Source organism: Octodon degus, unplaced genomic scaffold, assembly GCF_000260255.1.
Source record: "Octodon degus isolate 3935 unplaced genomic scaffold, OctDeg1.0 scaffold00150, whole genome shotgun sequence".
NCBI lineage: Eukaryota > Metazoa > Chordata > Mammalia > Rodentia > Octodontidae > Octodon > Octodon degus.
The window spans coordinates 4,345,411-4,370,198 of NW_004524726.1; the positions used below are offsets into that span (position 1 = coordinate 4,345,411).

Sequence of the window (24,788 nt, forward strand, 5' to 3'; positions counted from 1 at the left end):
TTCCTTCCTTCCTTCCTTCCTTCCTTCCTTCCTTCCTTCCTTCCTTCATTTGGTTGTTACGGGGTCTCACTATACATCTAGAACTTGTGACACTCCTGCTTTCATCCTCCTCAGCACTGGGATTACAGGCATGCGCCACTATTCCAGACTCTGGCTGGCTCAGCCTGCCCTGGGGGCAGGGTTGGCAAGGTATGTGGTACCAGGGATCAAACCGTGGTCCTTGAACTTGCCTAAGCTTGCCTAAGCAGGCACTTTAGTCCGCTGAGCTGTCTCACTGGTCCCATGTAGTAGCTTTTTCTTACCAACTATCTTTCAAATTATGGTACATATCTTGTGGAACAAAGAAGTAGTACTCATTCATCAGTTTTTGTATGTTTTGATCTCACTTGGAATGAATTTTTTTCAAAAGGAGTTCACGAAATATTCTCACCATTTGGCAGACACTGTGTTAGGAACTTGAATCATGAATGGTCAGACTTGACTGTGAGTGACTCAAAAATGTATCCACTCATTGTGTCAGCTTCAGTTTTCTGAATACCTATTCTTTCCCAGAACATTTCTGGAACTGGCTAGAAGAGTGAATACAGAAGTGGTGGATTTAAAACATAAACCAGAAGAACAAGTCAGGGTATGGTATTTCAGATGGCTGACTCTGAAATGCTAGGGCAAGACACTTTCTATTTTAGATTGTTAGAGGAAAAGTGAGGCCTCAAGTTTTGAAAGTGAAATTAGTGCTGGAAGAGAAAAGGGACCATAATAGCTACATTCTGAAGGTATCAGGTCCTGTAGGACACTGTGGACCGTTGTAAGAATTCTGGCATTACTCTGGTGTGAGGAGTCATCAAGGGGGCTTTACAGAAGAGTGCATCTACCTAAAATATTCAGAGATTTCCAGGAGATGCTATGTTGAGAGAAAAAATGTAGGAAAACCGTGGCAAAATCCTTGAAATCACTTGGCTGCTATTATAATGGTACAGTGGACTGAGGTATTAGCTTAGACTGGGGGAGGCAACTAGGTTGGTAAAAAAAGTACTTAGGAAATGAATGTGTTTTGGATTGATGAACAGGATTTGTTTTATGTTCAGGTGTGTGGGATATGAGTAAGAGATTCCCAGAGCTGCAGGAGCATATTCAGGTAGAAGGGCAAATTTAAGTTGGAAATGTAAGTTAAGTGTAAGATGACTATGAAATGTCAAGGAAAGATTTAGGCAGGAGAAAAAGATGTAACTTTTCTAATCCAGATGTATATGGGAGGGCTTGTTAGACTGACATGGTATCTCGTGTCACCCATGGAAACTAGTCTAAGTTTAAAGGCAGTTAGTTTATACTTAATATGTACCTTAGAATGCTTTGTAAATTAGTAGCATCTCTCCCCTGCACATACATACAAAATTTTCAAAGGGAACATTTTGACTATTGTTGCATTTTTTTATTTAGCACATTCTTTTTAAAAAATTTATTTATTTATTTATTTAGATATAAGATTTTACTATGTAGTTCAGATTCATAGTGATCTTTCTGTCCCAGCCTCCCCAGTGCTGGGATTACAGGCTTGCGCCACCACACCCAGTTTCAGGGCCTGCATAGTGTGTCCAGGGCTCTGGGGCCTGCACGACATGCAGTACCAGGGATCTAACCTGGGTCCTTGCACTTGCCAGGCAGGTGCTTATACTGAGTAGTCTCCCAGGCCCTATTTATCACATTCTGGAATGTCTTGTTTGCCTAAAGATATTCACAGATTCGTACAGATAAACATGATTTCCTTTTAGATGGACTTTTCTCATAATATAATTTCTTCCAAAAGTTGTCTTCCTTCTGTACCCTCTTCATAACTGTAGAGGACAAGGCTGCTTCCTTCTGTCTATGATGGGTGAAGTGTTGCAAGAGATCTGACTGGAGGTCTTTAGCTGGGTTGTACTCCTCATTTCTTCTGTTTGCCTACCCCTTTACTTTTTGTAGGTCCCGTAGCAAATATGGGCAATACCTTTGCTGTGTGATGTGAAAACATCACAAATTACACTTTTATTGGATGTGATACAGCACACTAATTAGGCACTGCAGATAGTGTTATGTCGTCAATAGTGGAAAGAAAGAAAACCTGAGTAAGTTCAGTTGTCTGGTGGGGACGACCAGGGTTCTTAGCTGTGCTTTTTTAAATTGACTTTTTCCTGTTATGAGCCAAGTTACAATTTAGTCTGAGTTTATGGCTTTGATTTTTTGCAATCTTTTTTTAGTTTTTTATGTTTCTATCATAGTGCTTTTATAATGAAATTCTAGTATTTGTGATTTTATAATAATCTAATAGTTTTTTGTAGACCTACTTGATATTTAGCATTTGAAAAATTCTGCTGTGGTTTGCTTTTCTCTACATCGTGCATGTGATTTTGCTATTTTAACATGATTTTTAAAAATACTATATTATAATTTAAAAATTATTTTTAAAATATTATACCTTTAATATTACAGTTGTCTAGAAAAAGTTATTTTCTCAGGAGTCCAGAATTAAAGTGTCCCACTATAAGCTATGGACAGAAACAATTGTTTCTTTCTTTTTTGTTTTTCACGGAACCGGGATTGAACTCAGGCCCCTGTGCCTGGCAAGCACCTACTCTACTGAGACATCTCCCCGGCCCAGAAACAATTGTTTCTGTCAGTGTAAGGCTAATTTAGCCTGAATGTTTAAATTGTCTGATGTTAAGCTTTCTTTACAGAAATTCTGGGGCTGAGGAGATAGCTCAGTAGAAAGGGCCTGAGTTCAATCCTTGGTTCTGCCAAAAAAAAAAAAAAAAAAAAAAAAGAAAAGAAAAAAAGAAAGAAATTCTCTGTGTTATATCATGATATGTAAGAATTTCTTAACAAACTAGTTATAAAATAATGGTCAACACCTCCCAGAGGTATTTATAGAGTGTTATTTTTCATTACAAAAATTATGTAAGTGTATGTGATTTCTACTTTTTTTTTTAAAGTGGAAATCTTAACATTCTAAATGTTAGAGACCATAGTACTTAGAATAAACTGTATTCATGATTGTTTTAATCTTAAATATTTATAATTATGGTTTTAATTTTCATTCTAAAGCTTCTTTAACATGGCTATTACATAATTATTATATTAACAAAACACTTAAAGGAAAGTCTGAGTTTTAGATTTCATTGCCCTAGATCTAAAAATCTGTTATTTTCTTCTTTTATTCTTGATGCTTTCATCATGAGAGGTTAAAGTTATACCCAAAACCCATTACTGTAGTATCTGTAGTTTGTCAAAAAATTGAAGATAGAAAAATGAATAAAGTTTGGTATCAATCCTTAAAGAAGTGTAGCCATTTGGGAGCAAAAGACACATAAAAGATAAATGTGAATGTTATAGTAGCAGAGATAGAGATAATTACCAGATGTTATGGGTAGAAGGGGCATTTCATCAGGGATTTGCTGGGGTTTTGGCCCTTGTTATGTATAAAATGTAAATAGGTATACCCCAGCGTGGTTTAGGCAATGCAGAAAGCCACAGGTTATTTCCAGGCACAGGTTTAAGAGAAAGTAGGGCATGTGTAGGAGAATTATAAGCTGTACCCTGTGAGGAGAGGGACAGGCATCAGAAGGTAAGGTAGAGCCACCCAAATTGGATGGAGCTTGTTCAGGAGCTCATGTGCTCTGTAGCCAGCTTACTGGCATGCTTTAGGCAGGGACATGACTTAATTCTTACTGTTTTTCTGGAAAACCCAGTATACAGTGTGAAGAAGGCACTGGGGAAAAGAATAAGTAATCAGGAGTAAATATTCCCACTGACTCAAATCGTGTCCAAGTGAGGGAAGATTGAAGGACTGTTTCTAAAGTCAAATGAGCAAGGTGTCCTTATTTGGATCTTGAGGTTATAAAAAAGGGAAACAAGTTGGAGCTAGCAAGTTACTGGTATAGGAAGTAATTTGAAAGTTTGCCAGATGGGCTGTAGAAATTATGCATGATCTGGTTGAGGGCAGAGGCATATGTCTGAGCTGATGGAGCTCTCCCATGTGACTGAATATTATCTGAGGAAAATGGAGAAGTTAGAATGGCCTGAAAATAGTTTACTCAACTCTGTTTGATGACAGTCTTGTTTTCTTAATTTCTACTTCTAAACCATGAGCTGGGCTAAGGTTAGTTTCCAGAACAAAAATGATGTGACCAAGATGAATAAAAAAATTCATGACTTATGGGTCACATGTAGGTGCATTTATAAATTAACATTTCTTTGAGAACATACAATTTAAACCTCCTGAATATAGTTAGAATTCTAGCACCCCCCAAAAAGTCACCCAACCTCAAAGAACTTGAGACATGAAAATTACAGCTAAAATTATATTTAAAGATACATAAAAGAATTGTATATGACAATAATTATTGAGAAAGAAAACACCAAGTGTATTCTTAAAATGCTCTTTAGTTTTACCCTTCATATGGCTTCGAACATTATATTTTATTAGCCTAGAATTCACATACTCCTTTCTTGTCTGCAAGTGTACTTTGGGCCTTATTTAAAACCAACAAAGTGAGGTTGGTCAATTGTATTTAAATCCACTTTAGTGTAATGCCAAAGTAATGTAATCAGAGAGTGCTCATGAAGCGTAAGAAATGCCTTAGTGTGATTTTCATCTGTACAGTAGCCACAACAACCAAATTATTTTACTGACAGCTTCCTTATTAATGATGTTGACCTTAAATGTTTGAATATGTTCCAAACATCCCTAACATTTTTGTCTTAAAAGGAAACTCTTCTTAGACTGATTCTCATGATGTATGGTGCCTGCTTTAGTGGTGGTGGTGATGTGATGGTGGTGGTAGTGGTGGTGTCAACTTCATTTTCCCTGTGATTCAAGTATAACTAGTTTTGATACTTGAATTAATATCTTACCTAATTCTAAGAATAAGAAAAGCATAGTGCATTCTTTTAAATTTTTTTGGTCCTATGTTATAGGATTTTGTATTTTATGGTATATTGGTGAGGTAAATATATGAGGTGGGACTCTTCTCATTTCATGGATGTATGAAATTGAGCCCAGGACAAGTTACTTCAGACCACAAAGAAAGTAGCTTCTGACCCACACTGGCACCTGAAGAGTTGGGAAAGATGCAAGCCTTCCTTCCGGTGGGAGGTGGTCTCCACAGGGACTAAGCATAAGATGAGAAAGTTAGAACCATCAGCCTATTCCCCAAGGAGGGCAAGGGCTGTAGAGTTAAATTGTGAGTGGGAATGATTTAATTACTGATATCCAGTAGTAAAACTTTGATAGGAGCTTTGAAAGAAAGTTTAAGGGAGCACAGGAGTGAGGCAGATGGGTGCCATGCCTGGAGAAAATGAAGAAGCTCTGCTATGGCTTCCACCCCATTCTTTGCATCTTTTCCCTTTGGCTGTTTCCAGATTGTCCCCTTTGTAATGAAACTACAATCACAAGTGTAGCACATTCCTAAGTGCTGTGAGTCACCCTAGTGAATTATGGAACTTAAGGGTGGATGGATATGGAAATTTTCCAATTTATGCTAGTTATTAGAAATATGGTTGGTGTCCCAGACTTGTATCTGGCATTAGCAATGAAGACAGTTTGGTGGAACTGAGGTTTTTTGCGTATAGATTGTAAAAGCAACTCTGAGTAATTCATGTCAGAATAAAGTTAAATTGTAGGAAACCCAACTGATGTTGGAGAATTAGTTAGTGTAAAACAGTGTATTTGGGATCACACACATGAAAATAATCTGTGTTTCTGATTGACACTGGTCTTGTGTTTTTTATCCTGAGAGTCCTTTGCGCTTGTGTTTGCCAGTTTCCTGGATGTTCCCAATTTGATAGCAGAGTAGGACAATATTAAGTATGTGGTTATATTCAGTGATTGGATACTATTTTAAATGTGCATCTTCTTTTTTGAAAGGAAAAAAAAAAATAGGTTTCTGTATGTCCAAGCACTCCTCCACCAGAATGTGCAGATGGTCTTTCAACTGTCTGTGGATTTCTTGTAGTTGCACTAGGCTAGAATGTAGAGAAACCAATAAAACCACTTTATTTTTTCTTATTTAAATGGTGATACTGATAAGGAGACATCACTGTGAAAAATATAGTGTTAATTTCTATAATTTATTTCTAGATAGCAGACTGGTTAAAAAATAAGGTTTAGAATGAAATTGCCCAACTATGATTCTGGCCTTGCCCCTTATTAGTTGTTTGATGTTTTTACTACACAATTTTAGCTTCTTCACAATAACCTGGGGGCAACAGCAGTACCTACTTCCTGGTGCTCTTCTGAGGATTAAATGAGTTAATTAATAGAAAACATTGGAGACAATACTTGACATACTTAAGCACTAAGAAAAATGTAGCTGCTGCTATTGCTCTTATTTTAATTGTCATTACTATAGCAATAATTACCACTACTATTTTGCTACTTGTATCCTAACTTTTAAATTAATCTATAGCTCAAAGTAAATATACAGCTTGTAAATATTTCTGAGCATATATTTGCCTCATACAAAAATTTTGTATGTTTTTGAATGATTATTTAATCAAAAGTTTTGGGAAACCAACTCATCTACCTGTAAGATTTCTTGGGAAATAATAAGGGAAATGCTAATGAGATATTAGGGGGAGGTCAAATAGACTAGGAGAGCAAAAGGAATCTTTAACACAGAAAGAATACTTTGAAATAAGCAAAATAATCACCTGGAAATGAAAAGAGTAAATGAAACACCATAGGTTTAATCAAATAAAAGTTGAAGTTGTGGGTAAATGACCAGCCCACATAGAATGCAAGAGTGTAACACAGGAAACATGTGTTGCTAATTAGCATCTGAAATGCTCACCTAACTGAGACTTTGTGGAATCTATTACTTAAGTCATTGTATCTGCATCTTTGTTAAATTGGTGCTTGGTGTTCAAGTCAGGGCTTCACAATGCTGTACCTGGGCTCCACCACTCAGCTATACTCCCAGGCCATCTCAGTTCTTAAAATCACAGAAAAGATTTGTTTGAGAAGTAGTATTACTAAGAAGACTGTAAGTATAGCTTTGGGCTGGCTCCCATTTAAAGGTTGAAATGTCATCACTTTTTAGGTACAAACAATTATTATCTATGTCTCTGAAAAGTCCTGTCCTTGGACTCATTAAACATTGTATCTGAGAATAAGATTGCTAATTTATTAACTAAATGAATATGTTAAGGTGTTTGTTTGCCTTAATCTAAATTGACTGATTATTTCACGACATTTGTAGTAGTCAAGAATTATTAATTTTTAAACAAAAGTTATTTTTTTAATATGGTTTGTTTATATGGGCATTTCTTAAATTTTGTCTTATATTTTAAAGCATTTATTATTGAATTTCCTTTTTAACTAGATTTCAAATTAAAAAGTTATAAAACAAACTTAGTAAAATTCAACTTTTTTAGTAACAAATTTTATTATATCATCATGAGGTTTTTCACAAATGCTCTGTTTCCAGGTTGTTTTACCTTTTATATATTATAATTTTGTCCTTTCAAGGCATTTAATATACTCTCTTTAGTCTCTGTAGAAACGCTGGAAAAGAATTTGAAGCAGATGGGAAGGCAGCTTCAACAGCTTGAGAAAGATTTGGAAACCTTTCCCCCTCCTGAGGACTTGCATGACAAGTTTGTGACAAAGATGTCCATATCCTTTTGATATCTAAATAGCTTAAGTCACTAGTCAACTCATTTTATAATTTATTATTTTAAGTGTATTTGCATAACCAGAGATCATTCTGTAGTGCCAAATTATATAAACTTTAACCTTTGCCTTCTAGCAGGGAAATTAAAGTGTTATTTATTTCTATTGGTTTTTATTCTTTTTTGAAAAATCTCCTTGGATAATAGTATGTTCTCCCATCTTTTGCCTTCCATATGCCTGTTTCCTTCGATGTTCATGACAAAGGATATTAAAACTCAGTTTGAGGAAGTTTGTGCATAAAATCATGGTGAGAATTCGATACTTTTGGAATATTTCAGGAAACAAATTTAGAATTCAAAAATTTACAATGTGATTAGCCCATTATAAGGGTTGATATCTATTAGAAATTAACTCATACACCATGAATATAGAACATGGCTCCAAAATCAAAATTGAGACTAATATAATCGCTACTTGTGTTTGTGTTTTCTAACCCCAAATAAAACTAAGAAATACATATATAAATAAATATCAAGTGACTTGTGTACTGTTTGATTTAAAGGTTTCTTTATATTCACTTGCCTTTTTATTATTAACTTTGCAGCTTAATCTCTAATAAAGTAATAAACTCTTTTTAATTTTCTGAAATTAATGTTGAATTGCTGTACAAGCCATTGTGTGAATATAGAGATTGATATGTTTTGTTTTGCAATGAAGTGTTATTACAATGCATTATTAAAATCCCATATGGGCATCTAAATTCTATAGAAAAGGATAACACATTTCTAAAATGAGCTTTTATAAATAGTAACTCCTAATTTACTAAACTGAAGTACTTGCAATAAAATGACTTTTCATCTTCTTTGAAATTTAGTGAATCACAAAGTTATTATTTTGCTTGTCATAGATATGCTTTTCTCTTAATTATGAATTAGTTCAGTTTTAACTTCCTTCACTGTCTATTGGGAAGTAAAAATGTACTCTAGTATTTTTGTTTGTTTCTTCTGTATGTTTTCTGCCCATCTAGTTCCTTATTGGGTAGGGTGCCTTTATCACTATACTAAGTTAGGTTTGTTTTCTTTTTTTCCTTCTTAAACTAAAAAGTCTATCTTTATCCAGCAAAAATATATTTTTCATTACATACTCATTTAACAAAGTATGTTATTTTAAAAAATAAATATGTTATTGTATAGTTAGATCAGTTTCATCATTCTTAGCCTTTTCTCTCATTTTATCATGTTATCATTAAGTATTATTAATGTAAGCACTTGTTATTATTTCCTACAGATAGAAGACATTTTTAGGAAAGATTTTTGCCTACATACAGCTTTTGATATTACACTCTTGAGGACAGTAATTATGAAGCTCAGGTTTGTCTCACTAACATGAGTTCTGAGGTTGGAGCAAAGGTTGCAGAATTCGGCTCCACATATAATCTCAGGCCATATCTGTACTTGTATTCACAGGACATGAGAAGCTGAATGATGTCGGCTTCTTGAAAGGTATGCAACTCATAAAAAGCAGCCAGCAGGAAATCAGAAACAGGAAGGATGTTGCTTTGTTGGAAATAATTTTTCATTCTTAGTACAATTACACTCCATGGACTAGAAAGCTACTATATCCTGTCGCTAAATATCACAACCTAGACGCCTCTAATGAACTGATTAGCATTCATGTATCTCTTGGAAGTCAGATATATGAACAGTTGGTGCGCTTTGCTATTGACAAAGCTTATAATCATAAATATTCTTCGCTGAGATTAGATTGCACTCGTTTGCTTTTCATCTTAGACATACTAGTTTCAAAGTAATTAAATTCATTCATTGTAAGACTTTGTTTACTTTAATTAGGACTGACAACAAGTCAGATTTTGAATATTAAATGCATTTCTGCAGCTCTTATTAAAATGGCAAATTGTGAGCCTCTTAGATCTTAGAAAATGGAAGACTTTGGAAGCTAAAATTCAGTGACTAAAAAATAATAACTAAAGCTAGTTATTAACACTCAAACATTGTTTATATTTTATATTTAACTGGTTATTAGTTGAAACACGTATTAAATGCTTAGTTCATTAGCCGCTTCTCAAAGAATATCTGCATTATTTAGCTAAAGATACATTTTTACAAGTACATATTTATATTAAACAACCATGATTTAGTGAACTATCAAGTAATCTGCTGCTTTAAGTTATAAATGTACACTTTGTTATAATGAAATCTCACTAATAGCATTCAATTATAGTATATTATGTTTTTATTCTTCCAGTTCATGCTCATTCCTTACATCTACTTCATACTATAAAATTATGAATTTATTACATTTAAAAGGCACACTCAGCTATTTCATATATCATTGACTTTTTCATAATAATAATTATTTTCCAGTTGCTAAGCCTGGTTAGAACTGTAATTAGGGTTGAATAGTTCCACAGTAAATATTTACTTGAAAACTGTGTAGCTTGTAGTCAGAGTTGGATCACCAGTATTGTCACATGTAAACAGTTATATGTGCAATAATATGCTTACTAAATTCTTTATCAGTGTGAAACTTAAGGAAAAAAACAGGCTTTATATCATGCATTGTCTGTTCCTCTTATTTGACCACTAAATTTTGTAATTTTTCATATTTTAAGGGAAAAACATGACCTTGAAATTCTCCTTTCATAAGCATTTCTTTGTCCTCTTGAATCTTTCAGAAAAAAATATTTTGCTAGATATTTATGTATTTTTATATTGGTCACAACTTATGTGGCGTATTATGACTTACTTGTATTTTGTTACTTCATTGAAATCCCACTTTATTTTCACACATTCTTTTAGTTATTCTACTATATAGCTGCTTTAGGCATTTAGGAGATTAAATGTTAGAATCATCCCAGTAAATTTATGGAATGACTTATGAGTGTATAAACTAACTTTTTGCAGGTAAAAGAATTTAAAAAAAAAATTTTTTTTAAATTGAACTGTGGCTGAGAACTCTGGAACCTATTTGTGACTTGGAAGTAAAAAATAGAAAATTAGAACAGGTGAGATGTAATACTGTGTAATAAATACACGGCCCAGTTGCAAGAGTGCAAAGTTGGGAATTGTTTTATTGTGGTAGAGTTTTGTTCTCTTGAGCTACTTTTGTGCTTCTCTTCCCTTCCTTTTCTCTTTTTTTCTTATTTCTCTTCCTCTTGACCCATTCTTAGTAACCTTTTAAGATTTGGCTTAAAAGGATCAGTACCCACCTGATCCTTTCTGAGTCCTCCACCTACAACAGTATTTCACAGTGACTAGAGCATGCTGTACAAAAGAGTGCTCTCTACTCTTTTATCTCAGGCTTCACTTGTAGCAGTCCTACCTTTTTAACGAAGCTTCCATGAGTATCTATTTCGTTTTAGCTTCCCTCATACTCTGTATGATGTCAATAACTTAGGATTTATTTACCTACTATTTACTTATCTATTAGGATGAGAATGTAGGATTATTTACTGGGATTCCATTCTAGGATGTGTATATTATGGACACAGGGACTTTATCTTTTTAACTAGCATTTTTTAATTCCTGGAAGAATATTCTGCATATAATCAATACTTACTGAATAGAAAGCTGCACCTGAAGTATCAAGAAGGTCTCGTCAAAGTTATTAAACATATAAGACTGTTTAAAGTTGGTCTTCATAAGGTATAATGATAGAAGAAATAAATACCTCTGATAGAATAATTAAAATAACGAGGATATCAGTGAAGATAATGGGGCAGGCCAGACAGCTGAGCGGTCTAAGCATTTGCTTAGGCAAGTGCAGGGGCCAGAGTTTGATCCCTGGCAGCATAATCCATGCCATCCCCGGCCCCAGGCATGCTGAACCAGCCACTGAGACTGGGCATGGTGTCTCATGCTTGTGATCCCGGTGCTGGGGAGGCTGAAAGCAGGAGGAGTCCAAGGTGTGTAGTGACACTCTGTACCACATACTTATAAATAAATAGAATATGGTATATGTGGAACTTATTTGTGGTAGAAGAATTGAAGAAATTCTTGATTGATTGATTGATTGATTGATTGTTTGGACCACACAAGGCAAAAATACATTACTTTTTTAGGTAGGAGTGAAGAATGTACTGTACATGTAGATACATGTCCTGATGGGATATTTGTGGTAGGTCGTTTCAGCATCAGTGCTATTCTGTTGGCAAACCAGGAGGGGAGCACCAAGTGCAAGTCATGCTCAATGCATGTGAGCGCAGATCTGCCATCATATATCTTCCCAATGGCATTATTACAGGCAGGTGGAAATCATGAGAATTTGTCTTTACTTTGGATATAGGGAAAGGAAGAGAAAATAGATTCCTCAGAACATTTTTTTTACAATGAGTTTTATGAAATGCTTGCTTTGTTGAGCCTCTCACATTTTTCTGATGCTCATTACAAAAATAGAACTTGGTGCGGTGAAAACAATAATTAAAGAGTACCTACTATTCACTGCAGCACTTGGCACCAGGACAGCTTTGTTGTTTTCTCTTTTAGTTGGTGGTGATTCTTTATCTGGATATTTCCCCATTGGTGGTGAAAGATTAGACCATCAATGCCAATGTAGTGTGTCTTCTCCATGTACTGTTTTTCCATCCTATCAAGAAATCATTTTGGACGTTGAAGGATGAACTTGACTATTTCCAAAATTGTTTCAGTTTAATCACAGTTTTGCCATTCTTCTAGGTAATTCCAGTTATTCAGAGCGCCACCTCATTTCCTTTGGAAGCAAATTGTTTTATTCATGATAATGATAGCAAAATTAACTTAAAGCTCTCCAGCTGTTAGCATAAAGTCATTTCCATAGTTCTGGCTCTTGGTCATCTTTTCCATCACATCTTTTAATAGAGTTGTACTACTTTTATAAGAATGCACAGACCTATTTCTGATGTTTCATTACTTAAGATTCCTACCTAAAAGTATATTTTTTTAACGTCATTGCTTTATTTTAACTTGTTTGCTAACTGACTCTTTGTGAATGTGTGTGTTCCCAGGTGTTAGGATAAAATTACTACATTTGTTAAGTGCCTTGTTATTAAAACCCAAAGCCTTAAAAGCACTGATAGGGTAGAGTAGTGGTACTTACCAATAGTGTTTATAAACTGTTGTTCAGGATAAACAGTTTTCAGAGACTCTGCTAGCTGTTTGCATGATACTGGATGTATTTGTGTCCATACACATATATATGTGAAATTTGATGAAAAGTTCCATGGTCTTTCATCAGACCACTTTTAAGAATACCTGTTACCCTCTCCACCAGAGTTTAAGAACAGTAGTATTAGAGTGAAATAAGTAACTGACAGTAATGTCATTGCACATGACTAGACTTTATACAATTAATGAGATAGGGAATAGACCGATAGCAAGAAATGATGGCATTTGTCAGAAATTGTAGCAAGAGCAAAGCTACACTAAAGAATTAAAATAGAAGGTTATACTCATAGGATTAGGAATATGCCTGACGATTTTCCACATAAATGCAAAGGTCTACAAATGCTATATTTCACAGAAACAGATAATTGCATCTATGAAAGTGAGAGGAAGACATCATAGTAGAAGAAGAATTGAAGAAATTCTTGATTGATTGATTCATTGATTATTTGGACCACACAAGGCAAAAATACATTACTTTTTTAGGTAGTGAAAAATGTACAAATAAACCATGTAGATACATATTTTGATGGGATATAAATAATTTTAGGCAGTAGCTTATTGATTAAGTATTCCATTATAAAAATCTTTGCTAATTTTGGGGATGATTACTTGTGCATGATTATTTCACTTTGTTAATAAATAACCAGGGGTTGGGGAGATGGCTCAGTGGAATAATTGCTTCCCTGGCAAGCACAAGGGCCTGAGTTCAATCTCCGGTTCCACAAATAAATAAATAGATAAATAACCAACCAAATATTCTATTAAATGATAGTTTTTGAGTGCATTTAAGATATGATCCTTATTTATATAAATTTACTTTACTTATAATAGTTCATGAATATTGATGTCATGTGAGGAAACCTGTCTGGTTTGCTCCTATGATTTCTTATGATTTTTTCTGATTTGACTCATTATTCAAAATGTCTTGTTACTCATCCAAGAATTACAAAGTGATATCATATGTAAATGCATCAGATACTGGCACTATTAAGATCTGTATTCTAGAAAGTACAGAAAAGCATTTTGCTGTTCAGTTGAATATAAACTGAGTCAAACAAACTATACAGTTTCTTAAGAATCATTAAACTCTGACTGTAGAGTCAGTTCCTTCTATGATTTCCCCACCAAAATGCTACTTATCCCACTAAGCAGATCACAGTTGAAAAGCACGAGGAATACAGGAATAAGGACAGCCATGTGAACAGGTGAGTTGTGATTTACTGTGGTGCCTTAGTGTCTGTGGGAGAATAGGTTCTAATTATGACAATTTTGTCGTGTGTCTTAGATTCCCTAGGAACCTGGCACCCAGTATCTCATTTTTCATTGATTTTTTGTTGTTGTTGTTGTTGTTGTTTATTGTTTTCTTTCTCAAAACTAAGGGTCTGCCTCACTTTGTTTGTGTTGTCCTCACCTGAGAAAAGCTCTATCTAGGGGAAACACATCTTTCTTGAATTTGTTTTTTTAGATAAACATTACAGTTTTTGTTTCCTTCTCATAGCTGAATTTCATTTATTTGTTTCAAATATATTTGTTTTAAATGTCTGTTCACACAGTTGCCTTCATCGAAGAAAAGATGGATTTTATAAATAAATTTACCATTGTATGTTCCCTCTCTTTATAGGCACTAATTTAGAGGAGCCATAAATAATTATAACAAATCATCATTTCTGAATATGGTTGGAGATTTTACATCTGACTGCATCCATAATTTATTGCAAGACATTCTATAGTTTTTTAGACAATGTTTTCTACTGCTAGTGACTGTCACATTCACATTAAATTACTAAATTTCAGTGTGCTTTGAATTTAGTTGTTGTGAGACATTTCTTTTGTACTTACCTGTGTGTGGAAGCATAACTTTTAATGATATAATACCTGGGAAGAATTAGGTACAAGTTTTCCAGGATTTTGAGACATTATTTTACATATAGCATAGAAAAGTTTAAATTCATTCATTAGAAAGTACTGCTTTTAGAACTCTAAGTGAAACTTAGAATGACTCAATAATAATGCCTAGTATTTATATCTACATGTGACGTTACTTTTTTAAGTACCTTGCTAGTATAGTAACTCCCACAATAGCACTGGTATTATTATTACAGTTTTTCACATGAGAAAGTCAAAGCAAAGAGATGAAATTCTTGTCCATAGTTACATTGCAACCAAGAATAGGAGCTGTAAATTGACCTAATGTATAGCTTAACTCTTGTATTCAATGCAGGCATTGTTGATACCAATATTATTCCAATTACTCCATGTCTGCATGTTGTAAATTATTGCACGGTAAATTAGAAGGGACTTTTTAAAAACAGTTTTGAACTCAATTACTCAGAGAAGTATGACAGTTGAAATAGTTAAATTTTCTGATAATTTTCCAAGTTAAAAACTGAATAGGAAATTTTTTGCTTACTGTATAGATTTTCTTGAAAGAATGAGTAATAGAGTTAATTTTGAAATTTTATTGATCTGGTAATAGTAAATAAAAATTAGACTAAAATATTAGAGTTACAATTTTTTTTCTTAAAGCATTACTTTATAAATTTCAGAATACCTTAACTATAATATACAGCTTTGTTAAGAATGCAAAAGAACAATATGAGAAGCTTTCAAAGTTACTTGGAAACATGGAGAAATTGTACCAGAGCATAATGGAATATTATGCCATTGATATGAAGAAGGTGTCTGTGGAAGACTTTTTTACTGACTTGAGTAACTTCAGAACTGCATTCATGGTATGATAAAAACATTTTAATTTATTTTATAAAGCTTTTATCTGATATTTTTAAAAATTTCATTACTTCATTCTACTCTTGTCTCTGTAATAAAACTTGGTCTTTTCTGATGTTGAAAGTTAGCTTTAAAAATCTCAGATTTTAGATCTATTGAAAAATGTGTGGTTTTTCTCCTTTTGGCCTTTCCCACATTAAGATGTAATCAAAAATTTTGATTGAAAAACTGACAAATTCTGAAGTTTTTCATAGAGACTCCCTCCTGGCTGATTACAGAGCACTTTTGGAGTTAGTTTTTGGTTATGAAATTTGTTTCTTTATACTTAGGTCGATTTGTATTTTTGTGGTATAATTTTACCAAATTCCATGCAGCTCTTATGAAGCTTTTTTTTTCCTTTTCATTTCTTAATGCACTGTACAATAAGCTACCTGCGATTTTTCTTTTGAATAGATTTTGCATTCCTATGGTTTCCTTTAGATACTTTAATAGTGAGGTCAGGTCTTTGATGTGGAATCCTTTCATTTAGGCATTAAAAAGATCTTTTGAAAAGTATTAGCTTATTAGATGAGGGAAAAAAAAACCCACACACATATTAAATTGAGAAGGCATTGTTGCCTCCCTAGGGAAACTGGTGATACACTTTCACAAGGAAAAAAATTGTTATTCTTAATAAGTGGGTAAATAATTTCTGTATTTAAGCAAATGTTCACGAGGATTTAAAAGTTTTGAGGTATAAAAAGATTAAATTTAAAGAGGTGATTCTCTTTAATCTCAGGAAAACTTCACTGTTGACTTTGTTGGACTTTGTTATAATCGCATAGTAACGAATAGTTTTTGAATAAAAACCTACAATTTTAAAACACTGTCCTATAATAAACACATTTACTCACAGATCTCTTTCATTTTCTGCACAAAGTCAGTGTTTCTTTATTTTTTTCACTATCAGGTATGAACTTGTATATTTATGATGTAGCGTTACATGTCATGTTCTATAAAATGTTGAAGGTCAGAGAGCTACTTTTGGATTCCATACTGGTCATATGGCTATAAATACTAATATAGCCTTTCTAAGCCTTGCTCTAGCAGTATCCATATTTTTAAAAATGGTATTTCCTTCCCTATAAGAGTGTGTATATACTGTGAGTTACTGTATTTAAATGTTTATCATGGCTCTGACACACCACAGTTGCTCTGCAAATTATTATATAGTAATGCATTAGTTCAGTTGGGGTGGAGTATGCAGTAATTTCATATTCCTGGCCCTCACTGGCTGCTGTAGGAGCACCGCTAAACCTGGCAGTACTCTGCTTGACAAGGGTGTCTCTGCATACCCGGAGCCTTGATCATGCTCACACAGTACAGTTTATGATACCCACCTAGTTTTCAATACGTGGTGCCCTGGGCTCCTCTATGTCATTTCAGCCTTTTCGGGGACTGGAGGCCAGGAGCTCAGGACCAGCGACGCAGCCAAGCCTTGGCCCTTCCTGCAAACCGGGCTCAAGTGAGCTTCCTGCATTGGCAGGACTGTACTTCCCTCATGTGTGGTGTCCCCTGTTATCCTGTGCTCGTGAAGCACTGTTGGGCTCCTTTGGGAGAGGACAGCTGCAGCTTTGCACCTGGTTTATCTTGGCCTCTGCCCAGTGCAGTTTTTTCCTTTATTGATTTTAATCTGTATTGTGTCACTGTAGTAAATCACAGTGATGACTCTAATGGCTTTCCTGAGTTCTATGAGTCCTCCCAGCTAATCAGCACACTAAAGGTGGGCTTGGAGACCCCTAACATCCCTAACAAATAGGAAACAGATATATGCAGTAATACCCTTCAGATATGCAGTATTTTTTATAAACTAGGAAGTCTAAGTGACTCACCTTTGTCTCAGTCAATCGCCAGTGTGTTTCCTTCCTCACAAGAGTGTGTAAATACTTTTAAGTTACTGTGCTACAGTGTGTCACTGTTAGCATAAAGATGAAGAGAGTGAGACACAGGGAGAGAGCATACCTAGCTCCATGTCATATTGATGCAAAATGATGCCGCTAGAATTTGATCCCATTTGTTGTTGTTTGTTTGTTTGTTTTTTTTTAATCAGGGTCTGCACTCCTTAAATGTTATGTCAGGTGGCCCCCAGTATTCTGGAGTTCGTGTTCCATTTTACAGATAAGAACACTGACTACTAGACAGTTAACAAAGGAGATCAAAGCTGTATTGTTTGCAAGTGACTCACTTGGAATTTCAATCCAGCTTAGATTCCTTATTTTCCCAAAATTGAGAAGGATTGCATAGCATTGGGGCATTCTGTGGGTAACTTGACATTTCTGCTACCTGGCAGTAGGTATGGGCATAAGCGTCTGCAAGACAGAATGGTGCAGAAAGTAGGGGGCAGAGTGAAGGCTCTGCTTTGCCCACTCTGCATTTCCTATGTGTCCCAGGAGTGGCTCATATCACACATTCAAGGGCACACTATGCTATGTGAAACTTTACAGGGCAAAAATTTTAAAACCTAGTAAAATTAAATAAAGATATAAAAAATTCTTTAGAATAATAATAATAATAATAATAATAATAAGCAAAGCCAGCTTTGGTGAGTCTGTGCCTATTATCGCAGCTACTCAGGAGGCTGAGGCAAAGGGTCATGAGATCAAAGCTACCTGGGGCAACCGAGTGAGACCTTGTCAAAATTTAAAATAAACAAAGAGTTGGGCATACTGCTCAGTGGTAGTGTACGCTGGTTGTGATCCCAGGAAGCATTATAAAAGAAAGAAGAGGTGTAGCGAAGACTGGAGAGATGGCTATGTATAGATGGAGATTTTTGACATGGTATTTTATTCTTTTCCATCTTTGGGGGGAAATGAGGTCAATATGATTATATGGCTTGGGTTTTAGACAAAATATTATTCTTTGAAAATCAAGTGTTAATTTTGGCAAAAGCTATTGGTAATTAAATGTCTTATAATTTCTTAGGAGTTTGCTCTTCTGTATTATTGAACTTTGCAAATCAAGTTAACTTGAATGTGTCAGTACAAGAACAGTAGGCCTTTAGCTACATATGTAGAGTTTTAGTGTATTATAATTCATGTTCTGGGAGTTCATTTTAAAATAACATTTTAAACTTATATTGTTACTGTATCCATTATTATGTAGGCTATGGTCCGCTCATGAATAACAAGTTTTACTACATGAGGAACTTCCATTTTGTATCACATGGAGAGGTGGGCCACGCCTTCCACACTAGCCACCTCATGACATGACACCAGTTTTCCACAGGTTTTCTGTCAGCTGAGCCACTGTCCATACTATTTCTTATCCCTGAAGTGAGCCTTCTGTATTTGCCTGGCTAAATTGCTGTACTTACCCTTTTGATCTCTGCTCTTACTTGGCTTTCTCTGATTGGATCTGTTTCTGCCTACTTTGTAGCTACTATGTATGTATATTCCAAACCATGTATCTGGTGTTATATTCACTTATTCAGCCCTCAGTGCAAATACAGTTTTGGTACATTTTATATATATATATATATTGCTGTTCCCATTTTACAGATGAGAAAACAGACACAGAGAGATACTACCTTTCCTCATTACATAAGTAACCAAGGGACCAAGATTTTAACCAGGACTGGCTGGCTCCAGAGTCTCTACCATACCTGGCTCAACTGTGTTAAAGCCTATTAAATGTATAAATTACTAGAGCTGTGGCAAACCAGACTGTCTTGAAACCTAACCCTTGACCCCCCCCCAAATAAAAACTTTCCCAGGTTTTCTTTTAATACTAACTTGGATTATAAATTATTTATACAGAAATGTGTATAATTTAGGATTGTCTCAGGATTTAAACTTTCTCAACTAAAGGCTGACTATCCAAAACCTTTTACTGTACCTTTGAGTAAGTCAATCTCTCATAAATGTTCCGAGGACCTCACAACTAATTTGTATAGATACAACTCTTCAGGGTTTTTCTTCCCCTCTATGTGAGCCTCCTTACAATAGCTGAAAAGGGAACATCTGTTCCAGCCTGCTGCCTCAAGCCATGTAGACCAAAGGGGAAAATTTTAAGTATCTTGTAGCTTCTCTGAAGAACAGCTGTTCATTTTGACAGCAGTTTAACTCACCCCTCTTTTGCTTGTGAATCCTCAATGAGAATTAACTTTTGTTGTTGTTTTTGTTTTTTAAACAATCCTCTATAGGTAGTAGGCACTTTGAGAATGGTTTTGTTTAGAACTACAGATCCTATTTCCCCAGAAACAAGGAGTAAATTCGCATTGTAATTTCATTTTGCTTTATTTTTGTTAACATCATCAAGACAAAACCAAAAACAAGTGTCTCTAATTGGGTTCTTGCTTCTTCTATACCCCGTGCTAAGGGTCTCCTCCCTTCTCTTCTCAGTGTCTTTGTGAGCTGCAGTGCATTGCAGCCGACACACCTGCAGCACAGAGCAGCCCCTAGTGCACAGGCCTCTGCAAGGCACTTCCTAGTTTGTGGGGCCTGCAGTTGCACCCGCTGAGCCGATGATGACGGCCTGACTCTGAAGCCAGTGCTTTCAACAGCTTCGGGTCTGCTGCTGCTCTGAGAGTTGCATGAAAATCCACAGTTATAATATTTCAGGGTGTTTTGATAACTTACTGGAGAGTGTTGATGCAAGACATTTTCTTATTCATTGGTACACATTGACGGGTTTGTGTAGAAGAATGCTCTCAGGGCTTGTTGTATTTCCAAGCATAAAATGTTCTCTTTTAAAATTAGGGGACTATTAATGGAAAGCCTGGTTGCCAGTGTGGAGCTAAAGGTGCGAGTTGGCACCCTTCTGTAATAGATTTTTTTCCCCCATAGGACTTTTGTGCAGCATAAAGTTCAGAGTGAGGTTACTAGGTAGACAGATTTTACCTCATATAGGAGCTGAGTGAATTGGTGGCTTACTGGCTGTTAAGCTTTATACCAAGTCAAAGTCGTGCCTTCAGTCACATAATGTTGGAGAATGATAATCAACATTCTACATTTGTGGCTGGTTTTGCTCTCATTATATGTCATTACTGATCAATCCATTGTTAATAGATGACATTCTGCTTCTACAGAATGAATTGAGCTCGTTAAGGAATTTTTGTTGGATTCTGCTAACAATTTCCTGTCCCCTATTGTATTTAACAACTGTAGCATGTTTGTGTTTGTCCTTAGAATTAACCCCCCCCTTTTTTTTTGTTATCATGGCCTTAAAGATAATGTATGTCCAAGTCTTGCTTCCTTTTCCTAGTTGAGGATTTTGTTCTGCTTTTACTCATATGACATGAATTACATGACATATTCTTTTAATATTCATTATCTTGCTGCTGCTTTTTTTTTTTTAAATCGAAAGTTCTTTTGCTATTCCCTTTCATTAAGTAGAATTATTAACACAGGACAACTCTTAACTCATTAAGGAAATTTCATCTGAAGCCTTATTTGTTTTGCTTATCATTTCATGTTAGAGAAGTGCTTTCTCATGCTTCCACCTCCTTAAACTCTTTTGTCATTTGTCTTCTTAGAGGTAAACTGTATCAAAAGACTTTTTCAATCAGTTTATACTTATATGTCGTTTTCTTTTGTAGCTTAATCATAGAACTATTCTGTAGACTCCTACTTTACAATGTCACATATTCCCTTATAAGATACTTATTGACACATATACTATTTTGTATGCTCACATGAACATTTTATGTTGGGTTACCACTATACATCCTTTTTCTTAACAGTCTCTAAGTCCTTGAATATCTGGAAACCCAATGTTGAAATTTACAAGTCGCCAAAAAAGCAATGTTTGTCTTAAAAGAGATTACTATTAACCAAGAACTGAAGGACTGTTACACTTTTTTCTTCTGTTTTGTATGTGGGAGTATATATTGATATGCCCTGGTTTGTATTTAGTATTGTCTAGCTCATAAAATCCAGTTTGTTCTTCATAAACTTTACTTCCCACACCAGTAACTCTCATCTGAACTATATGTGAAGGCAATCAAGAAGGAAAATGATCTCTTCACATCTTAAATGCCTGTTTTGTTCAGTTGTGATGTTTTACTTTTTGACCCACTAGTGGGAAGATGGCACTGTTGGGGGTGCAGGTTCTAGCATGCGCACACCTTGAGCTGAGTCCCATTTCTGAGATAATTACTGGTAAGATTATAGCAAGTTCTTTTATTTTACTGAGCTCAGCTTCTAGATAATAATACTGTTTCTTTTTTTTAAAGTTTTATTTATTTGTGTGTGTGTGTGTGTGTGTGTGTGTGTGTGTGTCCAGCTCAGCCCACCGGGGGCGGGGCTGGCTGGCATGTGGTGCTGGGGGATCTAACCATGGTCCCTGTGCTTTGTTGAGCTTGTTCTGAGTAGGTGCTTTAGACCACTGAGCCATCTCACCAGCCCCAATACTGTTTCTTAGGATTGTGTTTCTCAAGTATGTTACATTTTGAGGAGCTGGGGAGATAGCTCAGCAGTTTGAGCTGCCTCCCTCACAAGCGCAAGGATGGGGGTTTGATCCCCTTTTAAAAAAACGTTCTATTTTGAAAATCAAATGATGTAATGTACATACATCTTCACAGCAAGTTAGTTGTGTACCAGTAATGGAAGTATTAAAAGATTACATCTCTCATCGAATTATAATAGGATAGTCTTTAAGTGACTTCCTTTATTTTTATAATTCCATTTAGAATATTGTGTTCTGAATAAATGCCAAACTATTTTTCTTGTTTAGCTGTGTCTTATTTCTAGAATTTTGTTAAAAGCTGTGCTTCATCCAGTTAAAGATTTGTCATTCATGCTGTCTACAACATTTGGGCAATTTTTGGTTAATATAATTGAAATATTCTTAGTGAATAAATATAAGATCAATTAATTCAATCTTGCCAAGTTTGTTGATTCATTATTCTACTGAATATTCAGTTTAAAGTTGTGAATTATCAAACAAAAAATGAAATCATCAATGAGAGAATATTTTTAACATAAAATCTTTTGACAAGAAAAGCAAGTAGAAAACAGGTCTTGCCATATCATTTAAATTATACATATTTGACATTTGTTCAGAAGAATGCCATTTATGCTAAAATGTGGACCAAATACACAATAGCAAGAATGCCAGAGCTCTACACATTTCCTCTGTGCTCCCTCGATCCTGTGGACTGATGCGTTTTATGATGTCAGAGGAAAGAAAATCACATGGAAGTCCAGTGGTGATGTGTTAGGTCAGCGTCTGCAATTAAATATATGAAATGGATCTTTTATCTATACTTATTTTGGTGGGATTAAAACTTGAAAATCGTATTTGAAGTCTTTTCACATAGGACTTATGTTTTCATTAGCATCATTGTTATTCTGAGATCATACTTGGATTCAACCCTAGAAGAAAATGGTCTAACTATAGTATTTGTTTTCTTCTTACCATTTAGAATGTACTTAATAAATTCAGTCAATTACAAAAAAAATTAAAAGAAAAATGTCTGGGAAGATAGCTTAGCAGTCTCAGCACCTGCCTGGCAAACACAAGGACCCGGGGTCGATTCCTGGTGCTGCATGCCATGTGCATGCCAGCCACTGAAACCTGGCATGGAGGTGCATACCTGTAATCTCAACACTGGGGAGGCTGAGACAGGAGGATCACTGCAAGTCCAAGCTATGTAGTGAGACCCCGTGCCAAATAAGTAAAAGATTTTTAAAAATTATTAATTTTGGCCAATTACAAATGCTTGATATTTTGAGTTTGCAACTATGAAAATAGTTCTGATAAATTTTCCTAATCATTTCTTTTTTGGCGTTTCACAGAAAATATACCTAGACTTAGTGCCTTAATTTTTCTCTTTAGTGACAGGATTTATTCTTATGCATTGTCTAGTAATGTGAGAATGTGTTTGTCAAGTTCTGTATGATTAAATGAATAGTTTATGTCCGTTTTACCTTCTAAATATTTGTTTACTGAATGCTACAGCAGAAAGGTAAAGGCTGGTTTATACTAATAGAATGATAGGAACACATACATATTAAGATTAATCCATCGGATGGAGAAGGTGACTCTGAACTTAGGGTATAAGACAAAAAGGAATAAAATGATAATATTCTTTGTAAATAAATCTGTGCTGGGGGGGCCTTTGACAGAGGGTCAGGCTTATAGGGCTGACTTCAGTGCAGAGTTTTAAACATAACCATGTTCACATGAGACATTGTGGGGGTTTAGCAAGTATTTTTCTTAGGTAATTAGCAGTACCTTATAGTGCTGCCCTTTTACTAAGTGTGCCTTTACTCACTACCTGTCTGTCATTTTGTTTGTATATGTGCCCTTATTCAGCCTTATAATTGGGAAATAGATTATCTTTGTAATATATCACTTTTTTAACACAAACATGCTGTGGAAATGGAAATTATACTTTGAATAGCATTATTATGAACATTTCACAGTTTCTTAGAGATGTATTATATAAGTTGATGAATCTCGTTTGCTTGATAATTTTTTTTTTTTATGAGCAGAATATATTTATTGAGAGAAAGTAAGCTCCTGTCTTGAGAGAGGGACAGGAGGGGGGGCCCAAGTGGGCAGTTCCCCCAATGCTTGATAATTTTATGAAATACTTTAAGCTGTTACAAGTGGGTTAATGAATAGTATATCTTCTTATCTGATACTGACTTCAAAAGAAAACAAATTGAAGTTGGAACAGTTTAGTCATCAGCACCTGCCCAACCTTTGGTACATTCTAGTTGCTTCCAAAGAGTAGTTTCCCATTTCTGTAAATGTAGCAGTCGCATAAAATACAGCTATGACTTCATATATTGAATTAAAGATGGTAAATTGGTGTCTATTGGTGTATAGCATACTATATTCTCTTACTTTCATCTATAACAATTTTCAGTTAGGTTTGATAATCCTAAAAAATTAATTTGATTAGTTTTACTGTCTCCTAGATTTTGTCTTACTTTGTGATTATTATAATTAGGGAGTTTTAGGAATAAACTTAATTCCCACTAATTATGTAGTTAAAATTTATTGTTTTATGCATTGGGGGAAAGATTTTTTTTTTTTTAGAACCAGGGATTGAACTCAGGTCCTTGCGCCTGCCAGGGAAGCGCTTACTCCACTGAGCCAGCTCCCTGGCCCCGGGGGAAAGTTGTATATTTAGCTACAAAGGAAAATAATTTTGATTTAAAATGACAAGTAGTCAATAACGGAACTTAGAAAAAATGGGGTATACCGATGAATGTCCATTTTGTATCTGTGTATTCAAAGAGGTTGGGATAGATATATAGTTGCAT

The 24,788-nt window shown here is 35.0% G+C and overlaps 1 protein-coding gene across 1 annotated transcript in view; it reads left to right on the plus strand.

The window, feature by feature from the left end:
- Positions 1-24,788, plus strand: part of Diaph3 (diaphanous related formin 3) — a 523,261-nt gene that overhangs the window by 331,366 nt on the left and 167,107 nt on the right. Inside the window, exons 23-24 of the mRNA XM_023702376.1 lie at positions 7,524-7,648; positions 15,375-15,539. Coding sequence (XP_023558144.1) covers positions 7,524-7,648; positions 15,375-15,539 — 290 coding nt within the window. The remainder of the gene's footprint in view (positions 1-7,523; positions 7,649-15,374; positions 15,540-24,788) is intronic.